Source organism: Blennius ocellaris (genome assembly GCF_963422515.1).
Source record: "Blennius ocellaris genome assembly, chromosome: 21".
Lineage (NCBI taxonomy): Eukaryota > Metazoa > Chordata > Actinopteri > Blenniiformes > Blenniidae > Blennius > Blennius ocellaris.
In genome coordinates, this window is record NC_137670.1 from 20,761,564 (window position 1) to 20,784,691 (window position 23,128).

Here is a 23,128-nt window from a genome sequence, read left to right on the forward strand (position 1 = left end):
ACATTTCATTTCACTGCTGAAATATTACCGTATCCATCAGTTATTTGATATATCAAAATCAAATTGCTGTATATATATATATATATATATATATATATAGTCCAAACAAGGCAAATCTTCAAGGCTAGGCACTGATAGGGTGGCTGTTGTCATTTCCCCTCCAAAAGCTGACTCAATGTTGATTGATGTTCATATGAATACAGACCCTGAAAGTGAGGACTCGCGATCCTTCTGACTTGTTGGGTTTCAAGCAGGGGTTGTCGGAACAATTACCACATGGAGGGCTGGCTTGCAGTGGTGTTGGTTGCATGTAGGGGTGTGTCACTGTGTTTTGAAGAGGTGGATGCATTGTGTGTGTCTAAGGCCCCGTTTGCATGACGTGTCGCGTGACAACACCTTGACCTTGACCATTAAACAAATGTGTTGCGTTTACACTGACAATGATGGAGTTAGCATGCTGGGCACCGGAGAGCGCCGTTACTTGTTTTTGTAATGAAACCACACATATATGTGCAGAGAATAATGCATTATAAACCTTTAGTCATCTTCCGACGTCTACAAGTCCTACTTCTGACATATTTAACTGATCTGGATTTCCTGCTAGGGGGTCCACGATCCAAGGGTAATTGATTTTTGTTATTTTAGACAAAACACAGTTGAAATCTCCTGGGATTATTATTCCTTCAGCTTCCTTTGCCATCGTCACTGAAATGTGTTTAAAGAATGTGGGATCATCTTCATTTGGTGGATATGTTCTCAGTGGTCTGATCGCCTCCTCTATTGGCTAGGATTATTATAATTCCACCATGTTTGTACTTCATTTCCCCCTGAAAGTAAAAATTAAAAGATCAATCAATCAAAATGTCCCCCCTTCTTTCCTACGATTCAGGCTGGATACATAATGCATAGAAAACCTGCTCTACTCTCTCTTCAATATCTGTCAGCTGTTACCTGGAGTAAACCACTTGAACATTTGAATGTTTCCAATTCTCCTTAAAAAAAATCTCTTTATGGGATTATTGATAGCTTTAATATTATAAGAGACAGTTTTAAGTCACATATAAGATGTTAGATATACTGTTAGTCATACTTTCCCCCCGCCCCTCCTATTTGGAGTTAAGATGTCTGAGAGGTCAGGTTAAGATCCTGACAGAACCATGTCTGAAATGAAACATTGCCAGGGAACAGAACTTTTGAAGAACACGTTTAATATTCAATTCAAAGAGGAATGGACAAATTAAAGAGTCGTCAGCCTACAACTCCTTTAAACCTTGACTGATTTAAATAATTGAACTTTTAGAACATAAACCTTTTCCATATCTGCCAAATTTAAAAGATATTTAAACTTTTTCTAATTATTTTGAACACGGAATTGGATGGGAAAACTCTTCAACTTTGAACCACTACAAGTTCCCATAGTTTTATCTAGAGACTTTATTGAACTTTTCAAACTTTGCAGCATCTGTCTACTATACCCAAAAGTGTCAGACATTGAACTCAACTGTCTGTTGGGAAAAAGAAGATCCTACAGACTTGACACACTAACAGTGTTTCCATGAGGAGCAACCAACTCTACATTGTATGTTATACATTTCTGTACTTGGTCAACACTTTCAAGTACAGACAAAACAAAAACTGTTTCCATGAAGCCTGTGTGACGGGAGAGGAAACTCCACTGGTCCTGGCAGTGGGGAGGGACGAAGGTCAGCTGGTCACACAAGCAGCATCTTGGGCTGTTGAATTTCATCTGGAGGATTTAAAGAAGAGGGAGCAACATGAAGAGAAATGCATACATGTGTGAAGCAACATGTTACACCTAATTCTCAATGGAAAGATTCAGTTAATTAATTGTGCCTGCCTCTGTAAGAGGCGTCGCACAATTATTACAATCCTGGGAAAGCGCCGTTTTTTAAAATTATTATTATTATTCTGCCGCAATTTACGGAACCCTACTAGTCCCACACCGTTTGGCGTACATAGACAATGATATATCGAAACGTGCGCAATTATCGGGATCGGTGCGGATCTATTCAGATTTTGGATATCGTAAACGGTTTACGAACAAAACGTAAAAAACGGGGAAAATTTCTCTCATAGACTTGAATGCGATTCCGGAAACAACATTCACACAAAATCACACTTTTTCCCCGCCACATCACGTCGCCAAATATTATACCAATATACAGCTACAGACTCCAACTTACTCTTAAAACGTTGCCGCACTTGTCCTCTATTCAGATATGTTCTCGGAATTTCCAAAAGTTTCACCAATTTTACATTGTGAGCCTTCAAATGTCATCAAGTTTTCCCTCCTTTTTCCAGTTTTGTATGGGTGTGTATGTGGAAAGTTAGAGTGACAAGATTTGACAAGAAGTGAGAGAAACTGCCGTTTTACAAACAAACAAAAGTTCTTATCTCGTCACCACAGACACATTTCTTCGTCTTTCTCAACATATTATACATCAAAATGTAGCTACAGGCCTTGTGCTTCTCACGAGGGGACACTTTTGTCTCAGAGAGACACGGTTCTCCCTCCAGGGGACTTAATTGACAGGGAGCGCAGGATTTTCTGTAACCGCTCCTATGTATTTTGGGGAGACATTTTCTCCCCAAATCCCCAAAGTTCAGCCATTTGTTTCAAGTCCTCACGGGGAGACGGAACCTCGTGAGGACACGAAAACCACACCGCACGTCCTTCAACTTCTCCCGACGCCCACGGTGAAGGAATTTTCCCCCCAAGTGTCACGGTTCTCCAACTATAAGCAGTTGCTCGGGACCTGCGTTTGTACTTAAACACCTTCTTCCCTCACATCAGTTCTCATAATCTCTGCCACCTGCAGCAGCCTGTCAATCACGAGCCGGCTCCATGACATCACACAAGCTGCTCCAAATCTGCCTGGCAACACACACGGCTCCTCTGATTGGCTGGACCAGTAACATGATGGCTGACCACACAGTGCTCACACACACACAGTAGCTTAGGCACCATACATTTAAATGCATTTTAATGCTGATGGCAATGACTCAGCATCAACACTTGTTAGCATGCCAATTAGCATGCTACAAAGTTTGTTCAATTGAGCTGAAATTTGGAGGGTGGCCTCATGGGGGTGCTGCGATCACGGCGCACTAGCTAGTTAGCCGCCGCGCTAAGCTAATTGGCTCAGCATCTCAGAATGTGACGTAACTCCAGATTCCAGGTCAGCCACACCTGGGACGTATCCTCTGCGCTTTTCAGGCAAATCGCAGGTGTTAGCATCGCATGCTAACAAGTTTGTTCAAATGAGCTGAAATTTGGATGGTGGCCTCGTGGTGGCGCTGCGATCGAGAATCACTAGCTAATGACATGGCTTCCACGTACTTAAATCGCTGGTGTTAGCATCGCATGCTAACAACTTTGTTTAAATGAGCTGAAATTTGGAGGGTGGCCTCGTGGTGGCGCTGCGATCGAGAATTACTAGCTGACCACATGGTTTCCACGCACTTAAATCGGTGTTAGCTGTTAGCATCGCATGCTAAAATGTTTGGTCAAATGAGCTGAAATTTAGAGTGTAGGCTCGTGCTGGCGCTGCGATCGAGAATCACTAGCTAATGACATGGTTTCCATGTATTATTGACCCCGCCACGGCCTCGCTCGGCAGCAGCAGGTGGCAGGCACAATAAAATTTCCGCGGGAATTTTCTAGTTAAAAGTTACAACTGTCGAATCATCTGCAACAAAGCTAAAATTTTTATTAATTTGGGTCGTAGGTCAAAACCAAGAGGCTCCAATCCGACTGACCAAACCACCAAGCACATTGTAGAAATTTCCAAAATAACATTGATTTTTCTTTTTACAAATTCCAAAGAGTAGCAGACACAACAATAAAACCTGGCATAAAAGCTGGTGACCTCTTATTTCAAAGTTCTGCTGTCGCCCCATGTTTGTAAAAACACCCAGAACACAACAGGTACAGGAGTGCTTGTTTCAAACTTTTACTAGATTTACCACCAGAAGGTTTCACTAAAACTGGTTTTATATTGAGATCGTTGTCACTTTTGGTCACTACTGTTTGGTTTTGTGAAGAAATAGACATTTTCATCACGCACACTATGCACCATAACGAAGACAGACTTGCAAAGTTTAATTGTAAATTTCTTTGACACTCTGCTCTAATCCGTTCAGCTACAATTCAGTTTATCATCTAACAAGACTGGACCTCAGCAATCATGTCTTACCTTTATCTTTCGTGGGAGCGATCATCCTCTTTCTTCTCTTCCCCTGAGAAGAAAGACATATACAATTTTCCACAAGTTAATCAAATATATTGACAGTCATGGGTTTTCGTAACGATATGTTGTAGAAACTCCTGTGGGCCCACCACCTACAGAGGCTGCCGTAGGGGTCGGGTGCAGTGAGGATTGGGGGGCAGTCGACGGCAGGGGCCTCGACGACCCGATCCCCGGACACAGACTCTGGATTTTGGGACATGGAATGTGACCTCGCTGGGGGGGAAGGAGCCCGAGCTTGTGAGGGAGGCTGAGAGATACCGTCTAGATATAGTCGGGCTCACCTCCACTCACAGCTTGGACTCTGGAACCCAGCTCCTCCACAGGGGCTGGATACTCCACTTCTCTGGAGTTGCCTGCGGTGTAAGGCGGCGGGCTGGAGTGGGCTTGCTTATTGCCCCACAGCTCAGCCGCCATGTGTTGGAGTTCACCCCGGTGAACGAGAGGGTTGCGTCCCTACGCCTACAAGTAGGGGACAGGTCTCTGACTGTTGTCTCGGCCTATGCACCGAACAGCAGTTCAGAGTACCCAACCTTCTTGGAGTCCCTGGGAGGGGTGCTGGATAGTGCTCCAACTGGGGACTCCATTGTTCTCCTGGAGGACTTCAACGCCCACGTGGGCAATGACAGTGAGACCTGGAAGGGGGCGATTGGGAGGAACGGCCTCCCCGATCTGAACCCGAGTGGTGTTCTGTTATTGGACTTCTGTGCCAGTCACAGCTTGTCCATAACGAACACCATGTTGGAGCACAGGGGTGTCCATAAGTGCACGTGGCACCAGGACACCCTAGGCCGGAGGTCAATGATAGACTTTGTGGTCGTGTCATCTGATCTCCGGTCACGTGTCTTGGACACTTGGGTAAAGAGAGGTGCAGAGCTGTCACCTGATCATCACCTGATGGTGAGTTGGATGCGCTGGACTGGGAGGAGGCTGGATAGACTCGGCAGGCCCAAACGTGTTATGAGGGTCTGCTGGGAACATCTGGCCGAGCCCTCCGTCCACGCAGTCTTCAACTCCCACCTCCGGGAGAGCTTCTTCTTCCGGCTCTCAGTGAAGGCAGACTCTCCCCCTCGTCTTCCCTCTGCTCTCCCCCTCGTCTTCCCTCTTCTCTCTTCTCTCCTCTCCCCCTCGTCTTCCCTGCTTGCTGCTCCGTCCTGTACTGTCTTGTGTCAGCTCTATCAAGCGAATCTCTTCAGACCCGCATCTGAATTTAACCAGAACCATGGAATTGATCAGCTGGTCTCTCAATGTGATCGACCAAATGTTTACAACACGACGATCAGCAAAGCAGAGCCTGCATGTCCTGATGGGACGTTTGCAGCCGGATACATGCTGGATTCCTGGGGTTCCTGGGGTTCCTGAGGTTCCTGGAGGTCCCTGTGTTTGGCCATTCTTTCCATGGAGGATGTGGAGGACCTCTACATATTGGGATTCATGATAGCAGGTATGCTGCTGATTGGAGCTGGAGGCTTTCTGATCTATCTCAAAGTGTAGAAGACGCTAGCAGCTGCATTGGGAAGGCTGCCTGTCGTCACTGAAGGACTGTGTCGAGCTTTGAACGCTCAGACTCGTGTGATAAACCAACTCAAGAGTACGATTCTTGAACGTTTACGTGAAATTGGATCGATCTTGGAGGATATTCGAACTCGGTTGGGAAGCTAAATCTTGCTACAATTGGAGCAGCATGGAGACCAGAGACACTCAAGGTGGACAGATAAAGCTGAATCGCCTGAACGAAAACGATCCTAATCTACAATCCAGACTCCCAGACACCCAGTCGCCAAGGCTGTGTTTTGTCTTCACCTCTCCTGGATGTGAGTGTGGAATGAAGGCTCTGCCCGCCCCACCCTCCCCCCTTGGCCTTCCCCCCCTCCTCCCACCCCCCCTCCCCGGACATTTTGGCCCACTGTAATTTCACCAGCACCTTACCCAGATCCCCAGCAGAGGCCGCTGGAAGAGGGCGGCTGCGCACCTGAGGGGCTGTGCGCCTGGAAAACCCTCCTCCTAGCGGCGGGCTGCAAAACTAGCCTTCACATATCCCAGGTGCTGTCTGGAGAAATATGTTGTAACCTGTCTGTGTTGATGCTAAATGTGCCTGAGGTGGGTTTTTTCCCCCAATTACAGACTGTCTCCTCAGAACACAGTCTTTAATCTGACTTTTTTTCCCTCCTCTTCTCACCTCACGATTCCTTCTTTCCCCAAAACTTTCTATGCAATTTCGTTGTACCTGTACCTGTTATTGTACAATAAAGCTTCTGATTCTGATTCTGATGATTCTCACAGATCCAGGGGGAGGCTGGAGACATTGAGTCCGAGTGGACCATGCTTTCTACCTTCATTGTCGAAGCTGTTGCTCGGAGTTGTGGTCGCAGGGTCTCTGGTGCCTGTTGTGGCGGCAATCCCCGAACCCGGTGGTGGAAACCAGAATTAAGGGATGCCGTCAGCTTGAAGGCGGAGTCCTATCGGGCGTTGTTCGCTCAGAGGACTACCAAGGCAGCTGACAGGTACTGCTAGGCCACGCATACCGCAGCCGTGGTGGAGGCAAAAACTCGGGTCTGGGAGGAGTTCGGAGAGGCCATGGAGGAGGACTTTCGGTCGGCCCCGAGGAAATTCTGGCAAACCGTATGGCGCCTCAGGAGGGGGAAGCAGTTCTCCACCAACACTGTTTACAGTGGAAGTGGGGAGCTGTTGACCTCAACTGGGGACATTGTTGGGCGGTGGAAGGAATACTTCGAGGACCTCCTCAATCCCACCACCACGTCTTCCTTTGAGGAAGCAGAGACTGGGTTCTCAGAGGTGGACTCGTCCATTACCCAAGCTGAAGTCACCGAGGTTGTTGTGAAGCTCCTCGGTGACAAGGCACCGGGAGTGGATGAGATTCACCCAGAGTTCCTTAAGTCTCTGGATGTGCAGGGACTGTCGTGGTTGACTCGTCTCTGCAACATCGTGTGGCGGTCAGGAACAGTACCTCTGGCTCGGAAGCCTCCCTAGGGAGGTGTTCCGGACTATGTCCCTCCGGTAGGAGGCCTCAGGGCAGACCGAGGACATGCTGGAGGGACTATGTCTCTCGTCTGGCCTGGGAACACCTTGGGGTGCCACCGGAAGAGCTGGAGGAAGTGTCTAGGGCGAGGGAAGTCTTGGCAAATCTGCTTAGACTGCTGACCCCAGCGACCGGGCCCCGGATAAGCGGCAGACAATGGATGGATGGATGGATGGATGTTGTAGAAACGCTTACATAGTTGTGACTGCAGGAAAACTCCGGGTGTCTCTGAGCATGCAGCTGGGCTTCTCTTTCAGCCTGGTCATAATATATGGCCTTCTGCTCTTCTGACAACAGCTTCCACTGTGGAACAAGGACAATAGACTGTCAGCACACGCACTGATGTTTCACTACAAGCCAGCTTGTTGATGTGATGATCAGAAGGTTTTCAGTTACTGGCTGGTGACATAGGAGATGAGACACTCACTCTCTCTCCCAGGACTTTATTGATGCCCGCACTTCCACTCCCCTTGTGTTCTGCCATTACCATTGGCCTCTGTTCCTTCAGGAAAAGCATGAATGCATTTAGTGGCTTCTTGACCTGTGGCTGCTCCTGCCTTCTCCTTCTATAAGAACACAAGAGAAAAACAAAGTGAGAGAGCACATGAGCACCATCTGAAACCTGGAGACAGGAGATAATCACTATAAACATGAAGGAATCTATGAAAGGATGAAAATATCAACAACAAAGATGTATAGGTAAATGAACGTCTCATGAAAGATGCTGATGATGACGACATTCAAGTGCATTAGCAGAAACCTGATCCACTTCATTTCACACCCAGAACCTGTTATCAAGTGAAAACACATTGAGGATAGCACCAGCAGAAGCAAACGTACTTTGGATGGTTGGCTTTGGTCTGAGGATCCGCAGGGTGAACCAGACACACAGTCTCTCCATTCCTACAGACGCTAAAAGACACAGGCATTTAAATAGTGAGAAGGTGAAGATGCAGGAACTAAAGAGCTGCGTTTCCATACTTTGATTCACTCACAGTGACGCGGCAGGCTGAAGGCTGTTGGTTGTGTGTTGTGGGAGGCTGATCCTTGGTACGCTGTTACACTGGAAACAAACAACATGGAGTGAGACCACATGTCCTGGTGTCGTCAGTATAAACGTGTTGGTACAATCTGAGTGCTTCACTAGCATCTTACTGGGTCTGCAGCAGGGAGAGTCATCACGCCTGCAGACGAGGGGCCGTGATAGATAGGCAACTGATACTGTGTGTTCACCAGAGAAGAACGTGAGTGTTACTCACTATACAAAGCACTGTCTTTACATTTCAATGACCAACACAGAGTGTCTTAGGTTTCTTACTGGGATCACAGCAGCTGCTGGGAGGATTACATCTGCGGATGAGGGGCCGTTCTTCACAGGATACCGATGCCGTGAGTTCCTCTGAGGGAGAAGTGAGTGTCAGTGAGCAGAACACACATCAGTGCATCAATACAAAAACACACATTCTCTATCATCATTTGATATGTAAATAATATCTTTGATCTTGCATAAAGAGAAGCAAAATGACTCATAAGAAAATAAAGTCCAGTGATGTTTACATGTTAAACTCAAAGAGGGGAGTTACTCGTATTTTTGAACTGCAATGAGAATTATTGAGTCTGGGTCATGGGCTTTCATAGCAATATGTTGTAGAAACTCTTACATAGTTGTGACTGCAGGAAAAGTCTGGGTGTTTCTGAGCATGCAGCTTGGCTTCTATTCCGGCCTGGTCATAATATTTGGCCTTCTGCTCTTCTGACAACAGCGTCCACTGTGGAACAAGGACAATAGACTGTCAGCACACGCACTGATGTTTCACTACAAGCCAGCTTGTTGATGTGATGATCAGAAGGTTTTCAGTTACTGGCTGGTGACATAGGAGATGAGACACTCACTCTCTCTCCCAGGACTTTATTGATGCCCGCACTTCCACTCCCCTTGTGTTCTGCCATTACCATTGGCCTCTGTTCCTTCAGGAAAAGCATGAATGCATTTAGTGGCTTCTTGACCTGTGGCTGCTCCTGCCTTCTCCTTCTATAAGAACACAAGAGAAAAACAAAGTGAGAGAGCACATGAGCACCATCTGAAACCTGGAGACAGGAGATAATCATTTTAAACATGAAGGAATCTATGAAAGGATGAACATATCAACAACAAAGATGTATAGGTAAATGAACGTCTCATGAAAGATGCTGATCATGACGACATTCAAGTGCATTAGCAGAAACCTGATCCACTTCATTTCACACCCAGAACCTGTTATCAAGTGAAAACACATTGAGGATAGCACCAGCAGAAGCAAACGTACTTTGGCCTTTTGGCTGTGGTCTGAGGATCCGCAGGGTGAACCAGACACACAGTCTCTCCATTCCTACAGATGCTAAAAGACACAGGCATTTAAATAGTGAGAAGGTGAAGATGCAGGAACTAAAGAGCTGCGTTTCCATACTTTGATTCACTCACAGTGACGCGGCAGGCTGAAGGCTGTTGGTTGTGTGTTGTGGGAGGCTGATCCTTGGTACGCTGTTACACTGGAAACAAACAACATGGAGTGAGACCACATGTCCTGGTGTCGTCAGTATAAACGTGTTGGTACAATCTGAGTGCTTCACTAGCATCTTACTGGGTCTGCAGCAGGGAGAGTCATCACGCCTGCAGACGAGGGGCCGTGATAGATAGGCAACTGATACTGTGTGTTCACCAGAGAAGAACGTGAGTGTTACTCACTATACAAAGCACTGTCTTTACATTTCAATGACCAACACAGAGTGTCTTAGGTTTCTTACTGGGATCACAGACGTTGCAATGAGGATTACATCTGCAGATGAGGGGCCGTTGTTCGCAGGACACTGACACTGTGCGTTCCTCTGAGGGAGAAGTGAGTGTCAGTGAGCAGAACACACATCAGTGCATCAATACAAAGAAAAACACCCTCTATCATCATTTGACATATAAATGAAGTCCACTGAATCGTACATAAAGAGTAGTAAAACGACTTATAAGACAATAAAGTCCAGTGATTTCACATGTTAAACACAAAGATGGGGAGGTACTCATACATTTGAACTACAACGAGAATGTTTGTCACGGATCCTTCAATAGTGGACATTCATGCCAACGTGTTTAAAAACACTTGCCATTGTGTAAATGACTGTCAGTAATTTGCGAGTTTATCAGCAGACCTTTCCTGGATGACTCTAAATGCGTTGAGATCAAAGTGTGAGGATGTCAGTCCTTGCTTTGGTGTCTCATCTGTCCAGGGCTAAATGTCCCCGCCTCACTGTACTGAGCCGGCTGCTCACCACCATCACTGGATTTAACAGCTGCAGCACTGGAGGAGGTTCTCCTGCGCTCGTCCACCCACCATGTGGTCCGGCCTGACTGTTTTCAGGCCGAGGAAGGACGAATGGCACAGCAATGTTTGGAGCCAGAGGGTTTCCTGCTTCCAGCAGTTTGTTCAGCTCATCCTTAAAATTCAAATCAAAGCTGACATCTAGATCTATGGCTGCAGCTGGCTTTGTCTGGTCTCGATACACGACTGAGCTGATGGGTAATATGGGTAAGAAGAGACTGGTGTGTTATTTGGATGCAGTTGTTGGGATCTCATGACCACAGAAAGTTGGGTGATTTCTAATGAAACACAATCTTCATTTGGTGCAGAAGACTGTGGAAAACTACCCCCCCCCCCCAAAAAAAAAACACAAACAAAACAAAACCCAGGAATCGTTAGGAGAATCGATAAGGAATTGGATTAAGAAGCAGAATTGACAATGCCATTGATATTGATAAAATCTTATCAATTCCCACTGCTACTAATCTACCCGTTTATTCTCATTTAAAAAAAGAAAAATTGATAAAGAATTGAATCGTTGAACAGAATCAAAAATGAAATCCGAATTGGAAACTTATCAATTCCCATCCCTATCCTCACCTGTGTGAGTTCTCTCGTGAACCAACAAATCACTCTGTTGATGGAAATGTTTCTCACATGTTTCACAAGAATAAAGCTTCTCACCTGTGTGAATTCTCTTGTGAACCAACAAATCACTCTGTTGATGGAAATGTTTCCCACATGTTTCACAAGAATAAAGCTTCTCACCTGTGTGAGTTCTCTCGTGGGCCAGCAAATCACTCGGTTGATGGAAATGTTTCCCACATGTTTCACAAGAATAAAGCTTCTCACCTGTGTGAGTTCTCTTGTGAACCAACAAATCACTCGGTTGATGGAAATGTTTCCCACATGTTTCACAAGAATAAAGCTTCTCACCTGTGTGAGTTCTCTTGTGAACCAACAAATCACTCGGTTGATGGAAATGTTTCCCACATGTTTCACAAGAATAAAGCTTCTCACCTGTGTGAGTTCTCTTGTGAACCAACAAATCACTCGGTTGATGGAAATGTTTCCCACATGTTTCACAAGAATAAAGCTTCTCACCTGTGTGAGTTCTCTTGTGAACCAACAAATCACTCGGTTGATGGAAATGTTTCCCACATGTTTCACAAGAATAAAGCTTCTCACCTGTGTGAGTTCTCTCGTGGGCCAGCAAATCACTCGGTTGATGGAAATGTTTCCCACATGTTTCACAAGAATAAAGCTTCTCACCTGTGTGAGTTCTCTTGTGAACCAACAAATCACTCGGTTGATGGAAATGTTTCCCACATGTTTCACAAGAATAAAGCTTCTCACCTGTGTGAGTTCTCTTGTGAACCAACAAATCACTCGGTTGATGGAAATGTTTCCCACATGTTTCACAAGAATAAAGCTTCTCACCTGTGTGAGTTCTCTTGTGAACCAACAAATCACTCGGTTGATGGAAATGTTTCCCACATGTTTCACAAGAATAAAGCTTCTCACCTGTGTGAGTTCTCTTGTGAACCAACAAATCACTCGGTTGATGGAAATGTTTCCCACATGTTTCACAAGAATAAAGCTTCTCACCTGTGTGAGTTCTCTCGTGGGCCAGCAAATCACTCTGTTGATGGAAATGTTTCCCATATGTTTCACAAGAATAAAGCTTCTCACCTGTGTGAGTTCTCTTGTGGGCCAGCAAATCACTCGGTTGATGGAAATGTTTCCCACATGTTTCACAAGAATACGGCTTCTCACCTGTGTGAGTTCTCTTGTGGGCCAGCAAATCACTCTGTTGATGGAAATGTTTCCCACATGTTTCACAAGAATAAAGCTTCTCACCTGTGTGAGTTCTCTTGTGGGCCAGCAAATCACTCGGTTGATGGAAATGTTTCCCACATGTTTCACAAGAATAAAGCTTCTCACCTGTGTGAGTTCTCTTGTGGGCCAGCAAATCACTCGGTTGATGGAAATGTTTCCCACATGTTTCACAAGAATACGGCTTCTCACCTGTGTGAGTTCTCTTGTGGGCCAGCAAATCACTCTGTTGATGGAAATGTTTCCCACATGTTTCACAAGAATAAAGCTTCTCACCTGTGTGAGTTCTCTCGTGGGCCAGCAAATCACTCGGTTGATGGAAATGTTTCCCACATGTTTCACAAGAATACGGCTTCTCACCTGTGTGAGTTCTCTTGTGGGCCAGCAAATCACTCTGTTGATGGAAATGTTTCCCACATGTTTCACAAGAATAAAGCTTCTCACCTGTGTGAGTTCTCTTGTGAACCAACAAATCACTCGGTTGATGGAAATGTTTCCCACATGTTTCACAAGAATAAAGCTTCTCACCTGTGTGAGTTCTCTCGTGGGCCAGCAAATCACTCGGTTGATGGAAATGTTTCCCACATGTTTCACAAGAATAAAGCTTCTCACCTGTGTGAGTTCTCTTGTGAACCAACAAATCACTCGGTTGATGGAAATGTTTCCCACATGTTTCACAAGAATAAAGCTTCTCACCTGTGTGAGTTCTCTTGTGAACCAACAAATCACTCGGTTGATGGAAATGTTTCCCACATGTTTCACAAGAATAAAGCTTCTCACCTGTGTGAGTTCTCTTGTGAACCAACAAATCACTCGGTTGATGGAAATGTTTCCCACATGTTTCACAAGAATAAAGCTTCTCACCTGTGTGAGTTCTCTTGTGAACCAACAAATCACTCGGTTGATGGAAATGTTTCCCACATGTTTCACAAGAATAAAGCTTCTCACCTGTGTGAGTTCTCTCGTGGGCCAGCAAATCACTCTGTTGATGGAAATGTTTCCCATATGTTTCACAAGAATAAAGCTTCTCACCTGTGTGAGTTCTCTTGTGGGCCAGCAAATCACTCGGTTGATGGAAATGTTTCCCACATGTTTCACAAGAATACGGCTTCTCACCTGTGTGAGTTCTCTTGTGGGCCAGCAAATCACTCTGTTGATGGAAATGTTTCCCACATGTTTCACAAGAATAAAGCTTCTCACCTGTGTGAGTTCTCTTGTGGGCCAGCAAATCACTCGGTTGATGGAAATGTTTCCCACATGTTTCACAAGAATAAAGCTTCTCACCTGTGTGAGTTCTCTTGTGGGCCAGCAAATCACTCGGTTGATGGAAATGTTTCCCACATGTTTCACAAGAATACGGCTTCTCACCTGTGTGAGTTCTCTTGTGGGCCAGCAAATCACTCTGTTGATGGAAATGTTTCCCACATGTTTCACAAGAATAAAGCTTCTCACCTGTGTGAGTTCTCTCGTGGGCCAGCAAATCACTCGGTTGATGGAAATGTTTCCCACATGTTTCACAAGAATACGGCTTCTCACCTGTGTGAGTTCTCTTGTGGGCCAGCAAATCACTCTGTTGATGGAAATGTTTCCCACATGTTTCACAAGAATAAAGCTTCTCACCTGTGTGAGTTCTCTTGTGGGCCAGCAAATCACTCGGTTGATGGAAATGTTTCCCACATGTTTCACAAGAATAAAGCTTCTCACCTGTGTGAGTTCTCTTGTGGGCCAGCAAACGGCTCTGTACAATGAAACGTTTCCCACAGATTTCATAAACTATTTTCTTCTCCTCAGTGACGGTTCCTAAGTTGGGACTTGTTCTAGGTTTTTTACGGACATTTCCACCAGATGTTCCGTCACCAAGAAGCTTTTCACCTTCAGCCTGCTGCTCTGACTCAGGAACCTCGTCCACACGGTAACCAAGAACTACGCTGCAGTTTTTCAGCTCCACAGTTCTACTTGATTGTGAGTGGATCTGTTTTGTCACATGGTGGACTTCAGAGTCATGAGACAGGAGCTGCTCAGAGTCCAGTTCTTCTTCTGGTTCACTCTGGGGGCTCTGCTCCTCAATAGAAGGAACCTGAAAAGAACCACTTTTTACCTTCAGTGTGAGACTCCCTCCCTCCTGGCTGCTACCGAGACCCTGCTGCTGCTCAAGCTGGGAAACTTGTGGAGGTTCTTCTGGTTCCTCTTTGACCTGTGGAGGTTCTTCTGGTTCCTCCTCTTTGACCTGTGGAGGTTCTGGTTCCTCCTCTTTGACCAGTGGAGGTTCTGCTGGTTCTTCGTCTTTGACCTGTGGAGGTTCTGGTCTCTGCTGCTCTCCACAGTCGTTAGTTTCCTGGTTAAAGAGCTGTTCCTCTCTGCAGTCACGCTGCTGTTGGAGCTCTGGAGAAACAAAACAGTCCAAGTGAAAAGGTAAGTGATGTTCCTTCAACAGTTCCAGCTTTAAAAACAGACTGAAGCAGAGAAAGAAGTGAAAACCTTCAAATATCAAAACGAGCACACAGTCGTTCCAGGACTGACTGATGTGCAGTTTTATGGGTTGAACATCTGGTGGTTGATGATTATTTTGGATCTGATACCTGCAGACACCCTGTTCTGAGCGGACGAACCGACAGCCACACTGGTTTAAACTGGTAGCAGCTGAATGAGCAGACAAAATGCCAAATGCAGACAATGGACAGGTTTTCCTGGCTTCATTTCAAGTCCAATGGACACTAAAAGCACCAGAAATACTACAAGTTCCATCTTCTCCATGTTCGCCATCTTGGATTTCTCTGCCTGGTCAACAAGCCCATACAGGGAGAGAAGACATTTTTATTGTTTTGTTTTTGCAGCATACAGAAAGTGCAGAATCCGATTACAGTACAAGTTTAGTTTCTGCAGCAAAATTCAGAATTGCTCCTGGTCTTGTTGACTGGACGTTACTAATCTTCCTGTCCCTCGTCTGCAGCAGTTCCTCAGACCGGGACGTCCAGCGTCAGAGGGATCTCGTCCATGTTTATAATGTGATCCGGTGACACGTGGTGTTCAGTCCTCAGCTTTTCAATAAACCCACGGAAACCGTCAGCGTTTCCCTGGAAGTCTGCAGGCGGCTGCCGACCCTCCGTTGTCTGCGCTCTGACAGACAGGCGGTTGCGTTGCATGAAGCGGTGACCCCACGAAGGCCCGCCTGCAAAACCACAGACGCCCATCTCCTTGGCGACCGCCACGGCGTGGAGACGCACCTGCACCGTTGACAATCTTCTCCCGGCAGCACGGTGCTCAAGCACCCATCGGTGGACTCGTTCCTCCAGCTCCGGCCATCTCGCCTTCAGGCCACGATTGGCTTTCTTGGTTTTCTTCATTGCAGTGAGAAAAACCTCTGCTTTTCGCCATTCCCTCACTTGTTTCTCACTCACACCAAACTCTCTTCCTGCTGCTCTGTTACCGTGTTCCACTGCGTATTTAACTACCTGAAGTTTGTGATCTGCAGAATAGGACTTTCTTTTTTGAGGTATCTTGTTTGTTTTAGACTTTTCCATACCTGTTCTACGGAGCTTGATTTGAGGTTTCCAGATGATGTCCAGTCGTCTGCGCTGACGGTCAATCTCTTCCTGGTACTGGACCACAGTTTGTTGAAACGCACTGAAGATTTCTCCGGCAGCAGCAGTTAGTCGCTGGGTGGTCCAGTCTCTCACAGAGTGGTGGGAATCGTCACGTTCACCACCAGTAAGTTCCTCCTGCTCCAGACTGGACCTGGTCTTCTGGTGACCAACGTGTCGCTGTGGACTCTCTGGAGGGAAACCAGACAAAAGCCTCTGATGTGATGATGTGAATATTTTACAGTGATGATGGATGAGACGGGACAGGCTGCATTTAAAATATGAACATTCAGAAACAAAAAGTGTGACAGTGGCTGTGGGGTTTTGTGACGGCCCGGCTTGAAAGACCACAAACCAGGAAGATAAACCATGGAGCAAGTTTAAAACCCTTTGTTGGGCATTTATCTAAACAAATCACTAGATCTATGTACGTCATCAGTGGAAATGCATTGTGTGCTGTGGGTGTATGTTGCGGGTGTCTTCACATCATGACGCTTGTCTTCATTTACGTGTGCACGTGTATTCATTTGCTTTTTAATGATCTATTTTATCTTTGCACTGCTTTTAAATCATGTCAAGCGCTTTGTATTAGTTTGTTGTATAAAAAGTGCTATATAAATAAAGTTGATTGATGGATGATGGGTGTAACGGGATAAACTGTTGGGAGTACAAAAAAGTGCAAAATCAAAAAGCTGACAGCAGCAACCCGTACTGACGGCACCCGGGAGCCGCGGGTTTGATGGAGCCACACACCACCAACTAAATCCTGGCGCTGCAGTGGGAGCCAGCTTTTGCAGGGATAGATCTTAATTTGTTTCCCCACTAGACGAGCGGACTAGTGATCCATGGGTTGCATTTGTCCTGCAGACTTTGTACTAGTGCAGCACTCAGTGAAATATATATTGTAAAACAAAAACAGTTTCATGTTATATTAAAATTACAATCAGAGAAATAATTGAGTTTTTTTAAATGCTCCATTTTGCGTTGCAGGTGAAAGACTTATCGAAGAGCTGTGTGAGCATGTGACTGTAGAATAGATTGTAGAATGTCTCCTCCTCCACACTGGCTGAGAAACACTGACAACATGTGATTGTAGAATAGATTGAAACACGTTTACTCAGTTTCCGCAGCTTTGGTTTATTATCAACATATATGCATCAACATTTTGTTGAAGAAAGGCTGTAACAAATTTGAAGGAAGAAAATAGCAAGAAAGGAGATAAGCTTAATCTCGTTTTTAAAAGTTTTTTGCTTCGACTCTCAAATCTCCCGTTTTCATTTTGTCAAGGTTTCCCAAAGATAAGATCTGAAGAAGAAGAGGGAGGTGGCTTTGAGGAGGAAGGATTCACTGAGTAAATTCTCTGTGATTTGTAGGGAACATTTTAAACTGGATGAGTTCATCCTCCATCTTCATCTTCACCTCCAAAGAACAGGTGGATCATCAATACACTATTAGCATTCATGAATGGAAATATTCTATTGTCAACCACAGGGCAGGCGAAACACTTATCTCTATACTGTGTGTGTTTATATAATACTATCACTTTTTAATACAGAAAGATATTTGATCAGTTTTAATTCTTCCAGCCATGTTAATTACATATATTAGGTATGCACATGTTTTTATATGTTTATAAGTGTGTGGGTTTATTGAAATATAGATTATCTATCTTCTCTGAATACATTTTGAAAAGGTATCATTTATTTATATTATAATCATAGGCCCTCTCACGCTATCTCTCTCACTATGTGTGTGTGTATATACAGACTATATGGATATTGGTTTAAGTATGTGACTGTACACATGTGAAGTGCTAAATGCCTGAAATTAATAAAGTGAAAAAAAGATTTTGTTCTGATCAATAACTTGTCTATTGTGTTGTGTCTTATATATGGGTTTACAATGTATTCATATTTCTTCCAACTTATTAAAATAGTTGAATTGTGCACAATCTGCTTCATATATATATATATACAGTACAGACCAAACGTTTGGACACACCTTCTCATTCAATGAGTTTCCTTTATTTTCATGACTATTGACATTGTAGATTCACACTGAACGCATCAAAACTATGAATTAACATGTGGAAATATGTACTTAACAAAAAAGTGTAAAACAACTGAAAATACGCCTTATATTCTAGTTTCTTCAAAGTAGCCACCTTTTGCTCTGATTACTGCTTTGCACACACTCTGCATTCTCTTGATGAGCTTCAAGAAGTCGTCACCTGAAATGGTTTTCACTTCACAGGTGAGCCCTGTCAGGTTTAATAAGTGGGATTTCTTGCCTTATTAATGGGGTTGGGACCATAAGTTGTGTTGTGCAGAAGTCAGGTGGACACACAGCTGATAGTCCCACTGAATAGACTGTTAGAATTTGTATTATGGCAAGAAAAAAGCAGCTAACTAAAGAAAAACGAGTGGCCATCAATACTTTAAGAAATGAAGGTCAGTCAGTCCGAAAAATTGGGAAAACTGTGAAAGTGTCCCCAAGTGCAGTCGCAAAAACCATCAAGTGCTACAAAGAAAGTGGATCACATGAGGACCGGCCCAGGAAAGAAGACCAAGAGTCACCTCTGCTGCGGAGGATCAGTTCATCAGAGTCACCAGCTTCAGAAATGGCAGGTTAACAGCAGCTCAGATTAGAGAGCAGGTCAAAGCCACACACAGTTCTAGCAGCAGACACGTCTCTAGAACAACTGTTAAGAGGAGACTGTGTGAATCAGGCCTTCATGGTAGAATAGCTGCTAGGAAACCACTGCTCAGGACAGGCAACAAGCAGAAGAGACTTGTTTGGGCTAAATAACACAAGGAATGGACATTAGACCAGTGGAAATCTGTGCTTTGGTCTGATGAGTCCAAATCTGAGATCTTTGGTTCCAACCACCGTGTCTTTGTGCGACGCAGAAAAGGTGAACAGTGGACTCTACATGCCTGGTTCCCACCGTGAAGCATGGAGGAGGAGGTGTGATGGTGTGGGGGGGCTTTGCTGGTCACACTGTTGGGGATTTATTCAAAATTGAAGGCCTACTGAACCAGCATGGCGCCACAGCATCTTGCAGCGGCATGCTATTCCATCCGGTCATCATTTATTTTTCAACAGGACAATGACCTCAAACACCTCCAGGCTGTGTCAGGGCTATTTGACCAAGAAGGAGAGTGATGGGGTGCTGCGCCAGATGACCTGGCCTCCACAGCCACCGAACCTGAACCCAATCCAGATGTTTGGGCTGAGCTGGACCGGACCTGAACCCAATCCAGATGTTTGAGCTGAGCTGGACCGCAGAGTGAAGCCAAAAGGGCCAACAAGTGCTAAGAATCTCTGGGAACTCCTTCAAGACTGTTGAAAGACCATTTCAGGTGACGACCTCTTGAAGCTCATCAAGAGAATGCAGAGTGTGCGAAGCAGTGATCAAAGCAAAAGGTGGCTACTTTGAAGAACCTAGAATATAAGACATATTTTCAGTTGTTTCACACTTTTTGGTAAGTATATCATTCCACGTGTGTTAATTCATAGTTGTGATGCCTTCAGTGTGAATCTACAATTTTCATAGTCATGAAAATAAAGAAAACTCTTTGAATGAGAAGGTGTGTCCAAACTTTTGGTCTGTACTGTATATATATATATATATATATACACATGAGAGAGAGAGATTATTCTATTATTTGGTCCACTGTGAGCATCAAAATACACTGTGTCCTGTATCAGAACTACATGTATAATGTTTGCAGGTAAAAATCAGTTTAGTTTATTCTGTCAGTTATGATTGACTATGATTGATTGTCGCTGACTCTTCATCACTCCTGCCAAGTAGATTAGACTGAGGCCGAAGTCTGAGGACCGGACCAAGATGTCGACGCCACCGCCATCAGGTGGTAGCGGACAACGCAGCGTCTACTCTTTATTATGTCTATGCATGTATCAATAGGAAAATGCAGAAACACTTGTGAGGGAAATAAACAATAAGTACACACAAGATTTTACTGGTTTGTTTATTCCCCATTATTTGTTTCGTTTTTTTTTTAGGTATAGTTAAACCAGAAACTAAGTTAAATAAATCATTAAACATAAAGTAAATACCAGGTATGCAGAATGGCAAATGTACCGTGTGTGTGTGTGTGATTATCAAGTACATTCCTCCAGAAATTCTGATTTTAATCTTAAAAACAGTTTTACGCGTATTAATAAACATCGTGACGTCACAGGATCAAAGGACGGCGGAACCAATCATAGGGACAGCATTAAATGCAACACAACACAAGCTCGAGTCGTATTTTAACATTATTTATTATATATAAATTCATGTTTTAATTCATGTATTTATTTCTACAAGCTTTACAAAACAAACGATGTGTTTTTTCCTCCGCCGCCATTCAGAGACTTTCTGAGCGCCGCTGCAGAAGGTTTGTACTTTAGAATCTCTCGTGTTATTTTACTCTGAACAAGAACTGCAGCCTCTTATGTCTGCTGGCTTCAAGAGAAAAACAACAACAAACACGAGTCCATTCTGACTTTTACATACCTGGTTTGAGGAACGTGATTGGAGTTTTCCTGTCGATTTCCAACAATTTGTTCCGACGAACTTCCCCCTCGTACCGGACGATAGTTTGTTGAAACATGGAAAATATTTCTCCCGCAGCAGTCGCTAGTCGCTCGTTGATAAAGTCGCTCAAATCCTGAAGTGAAGCCATTTTTGCAGCTGGAGTTTCAATGTTTCCTCTGAGAGACTCGAGACACCGCGGAGAGGCGAGCGGAAATCAAGCTGCTTCCAGAGCTGCTTCTTCTCCTTCTTCTTCTTCTTCTTCTTCTTCTTCTTCTTCTACTTTTGGTTTATCGGCAGGTTGCAACCATGGCTTATTGGGTGCATACCGCCATCTACTGTACCGGAGTTACATACGCATGAGTTTCTCTATATCACGTAACTGATCATTATTTACGAAATAGAACCTTAAAAAAAAGAAATAAAAAAAAGAGAAACTCAACGAACCTTTATTTATTTATTTGTTCATGTTATGTCATGCCATTTCACTAATATATATTTCACGAATATATATTTCACGTATATATATATATATATATATATATATATATATATATATATACATATAAATTCCCCTCTCGCCCTCCGTGGGCAGTCACCTGTTTTTCTATTCCAAGCTCGGGTCCTCTACCAGAGGCCTGGGAGCTTGAGGGTCCTGGTCCTCTACCAGAGGCCTGGGAGCTTGAGGGTCCTGGTCATCTACCAGAGGCCTGGGAGCTTGAGGGTCCTGGTCCTCTACCAGAGGCCTGGGAGCTTGAGGGTCTTGGTCCTCTACCAGAGGCCTGGGAGCTTGAGGGTCTTGGTCCTCTACCAGAGGCCTGGGAGCTTGAGGGTCTTGATCCTCTACCAGAGGCCTGGGAGCTTAAGGGTCCTGGTCCTCTACCAGAGGCCTGGGAGCTTGAGGGTCTTGGTCCTCTACCAGAGGCCTGGGAGCTTGAGGGTCTTGGTCCTCTACCAGAGGCCTGGGAGCTTGAGGGTCTTGATCCTCTACCAGAGGCCTGGGAGCTTAAGGGTCCTGGTCATCTACCAGAGGCCTGGGAGCTTGAGGGTCTTGGTCCTCTACCAGAGGCCTGGGAGCTTGAGGGTCCTGGCCTCTACCAGAGGCCTGGGAGCTTGAGGGTCTTGGTCCTCTACCAGAGGCCTGGGAGCTTGAGGGTCCTGGCCTCTACCAGAGGCCTGGGAGCTTGAGGGTCCTGCGCAGTATCTTTGCTGTTCCAAGTACTGCACTTTTCTGGACTGAGATGTCCGAGGTTGTTCCAGGGATCTGCTGTAGCCACTGGCTATATATATATATATATAAACTGGACAGCTCCAGGCCTACTGGCTAAAGAAACTCACAGCTCTCCATTAGTGATGAGAAACCCGACTCCTTGAACGGGCTCACAGGTTTTTGAGTCGTTCATCCAAGTGAATCGGTTGTCTGAGTCATTTGAGTCATTTGATTCAGTTGAGTCATTTGAGTCATTTGATTCAGTTGCGCATGTGCACTATTTCCACCCGCTCCTGGACCTGGAGGCTGAACTGCGACATGAACCAGGGGGAGAATCATGTATTCATAGTAAAATGATGAAACACTTCTGAGGAAAATAAACAATAAGTACACATTAGTTTTTAGTGGTCCTGGTCTCCTTATTCTAGATTATGTGTGTTGTTTCTGAGGTTTAGTTGAATCAGAAAATAAATGAGATACATTATTACACTGAATAAATACCTGGCATCCAGAATGGCAGATATACAGTATATATTGATATATACATATGATTTTATAGTTTTTTTCCTTCCAACGTTTTGATTTTCTTTTTTTTAAAGTATCAATAAATAATATGACGTTCATAAGGCAGAACTAATTATAGTGGACAACATTAAATGTAACACAATACACGCTACATTAGTATTTTAATATTGTTTATTGTGTATTTATTCATGTATTATTCATGTATTTATTTCCACAAGCTTTGTGAAACAAACAATGTATTTTTTTTCTTCTCCGCCGTCACTCAGAAACATTCTGAGCGGAGCGCCGCTGCAGATTTTCAGGTGAGGGAGGGGCGGAGCCTCACCGCTCACCACTCATGAGGTGAACGACAGAGCGGAAGTGCTACTGACCGATTCAGTGAACGACTCTTTCGAGTTTCGAGGTGAGTCGGTCATGTGAGCTGAACGATTGAAGCGAGGTGACTCGGTCATTCGTGCTGAACGACGGAACCGAGGTGAGTCGGTCATTGGTGCTGAACTTCACCTACAAGCTGACTGGAGCTGCTGAAAGCCTCATGTGAATGTAAGGAGCCGGAAGCTGCTGTGCTTAGCAGCTAGCGTTAGCGGCTCAGCTACAAGCTGCGTTTAGCAGTTCTTTTAGCAGCTCTTTTAGCATTACAGCTGCTTTTCTCACAGGGCGACTAAAGTGAGTAATGGAGTTAGACGAGCTGCAGAACAGTGACACTTATATTTTCCTCTCTACGGCTGGAGGCTGTAGCAAGGATGACTCAGTTAATGAGCTAATGAATGTGAAAACTCGTGAGTCACCGTTCAGT

General features: G+C 44.8%; 1 protein-coding gene across 1 annotated transcript; it reads right to left on the bottom strand.

Annotated features, from left to right (window-relative positions):
• Nucleotides 1-1,321: 1,321 nt before the first annotated feature.
• Nucleotides 1,322-20,836, bottom strand: LOC308146008 (uncharacterized protein). The gene is made up of 17 exons (XM_080517634.1): nucleotides 20,580-20,836; nucleotides 15,997-16,245; nucleotides 14,572-14,855; nucleotides 10,093-10,173; nucleotides 9,930-9,995; nucleotides 9,770-9,837; nucleotides 9,615-9,686; nucleotides 9,202-9,340; nucleotides 8,970-9,077; nucleotides 8,627-8,707; nucleotides 8,464-8,529; nucleotides 8,304-8,371; nucleotides 8,149-8,220; nucleotides 7,736-7,874; nucleotides 7,504-7,611; nucleotides 4,218-4,260; nucleotides 1,322-1,747 (listed from the first exon to the last, which is right to left on the bottom strand). Exons 1-17 carry the CDS (start codon nucleotides 20,746-20,748, stop codon nucleotides 1,713-1,715), a joined length of 1,848 nt encoding a protein of 615 aa, XP_080373760.1. The 5' UTR covers nucleotides 20,749-20,836; the 3' UTR covers nucleotides 1,322-1,712.
• Between the last annotated feature and the right edge of the window lie 2,292 nt (nucleotides 20,837-23,128).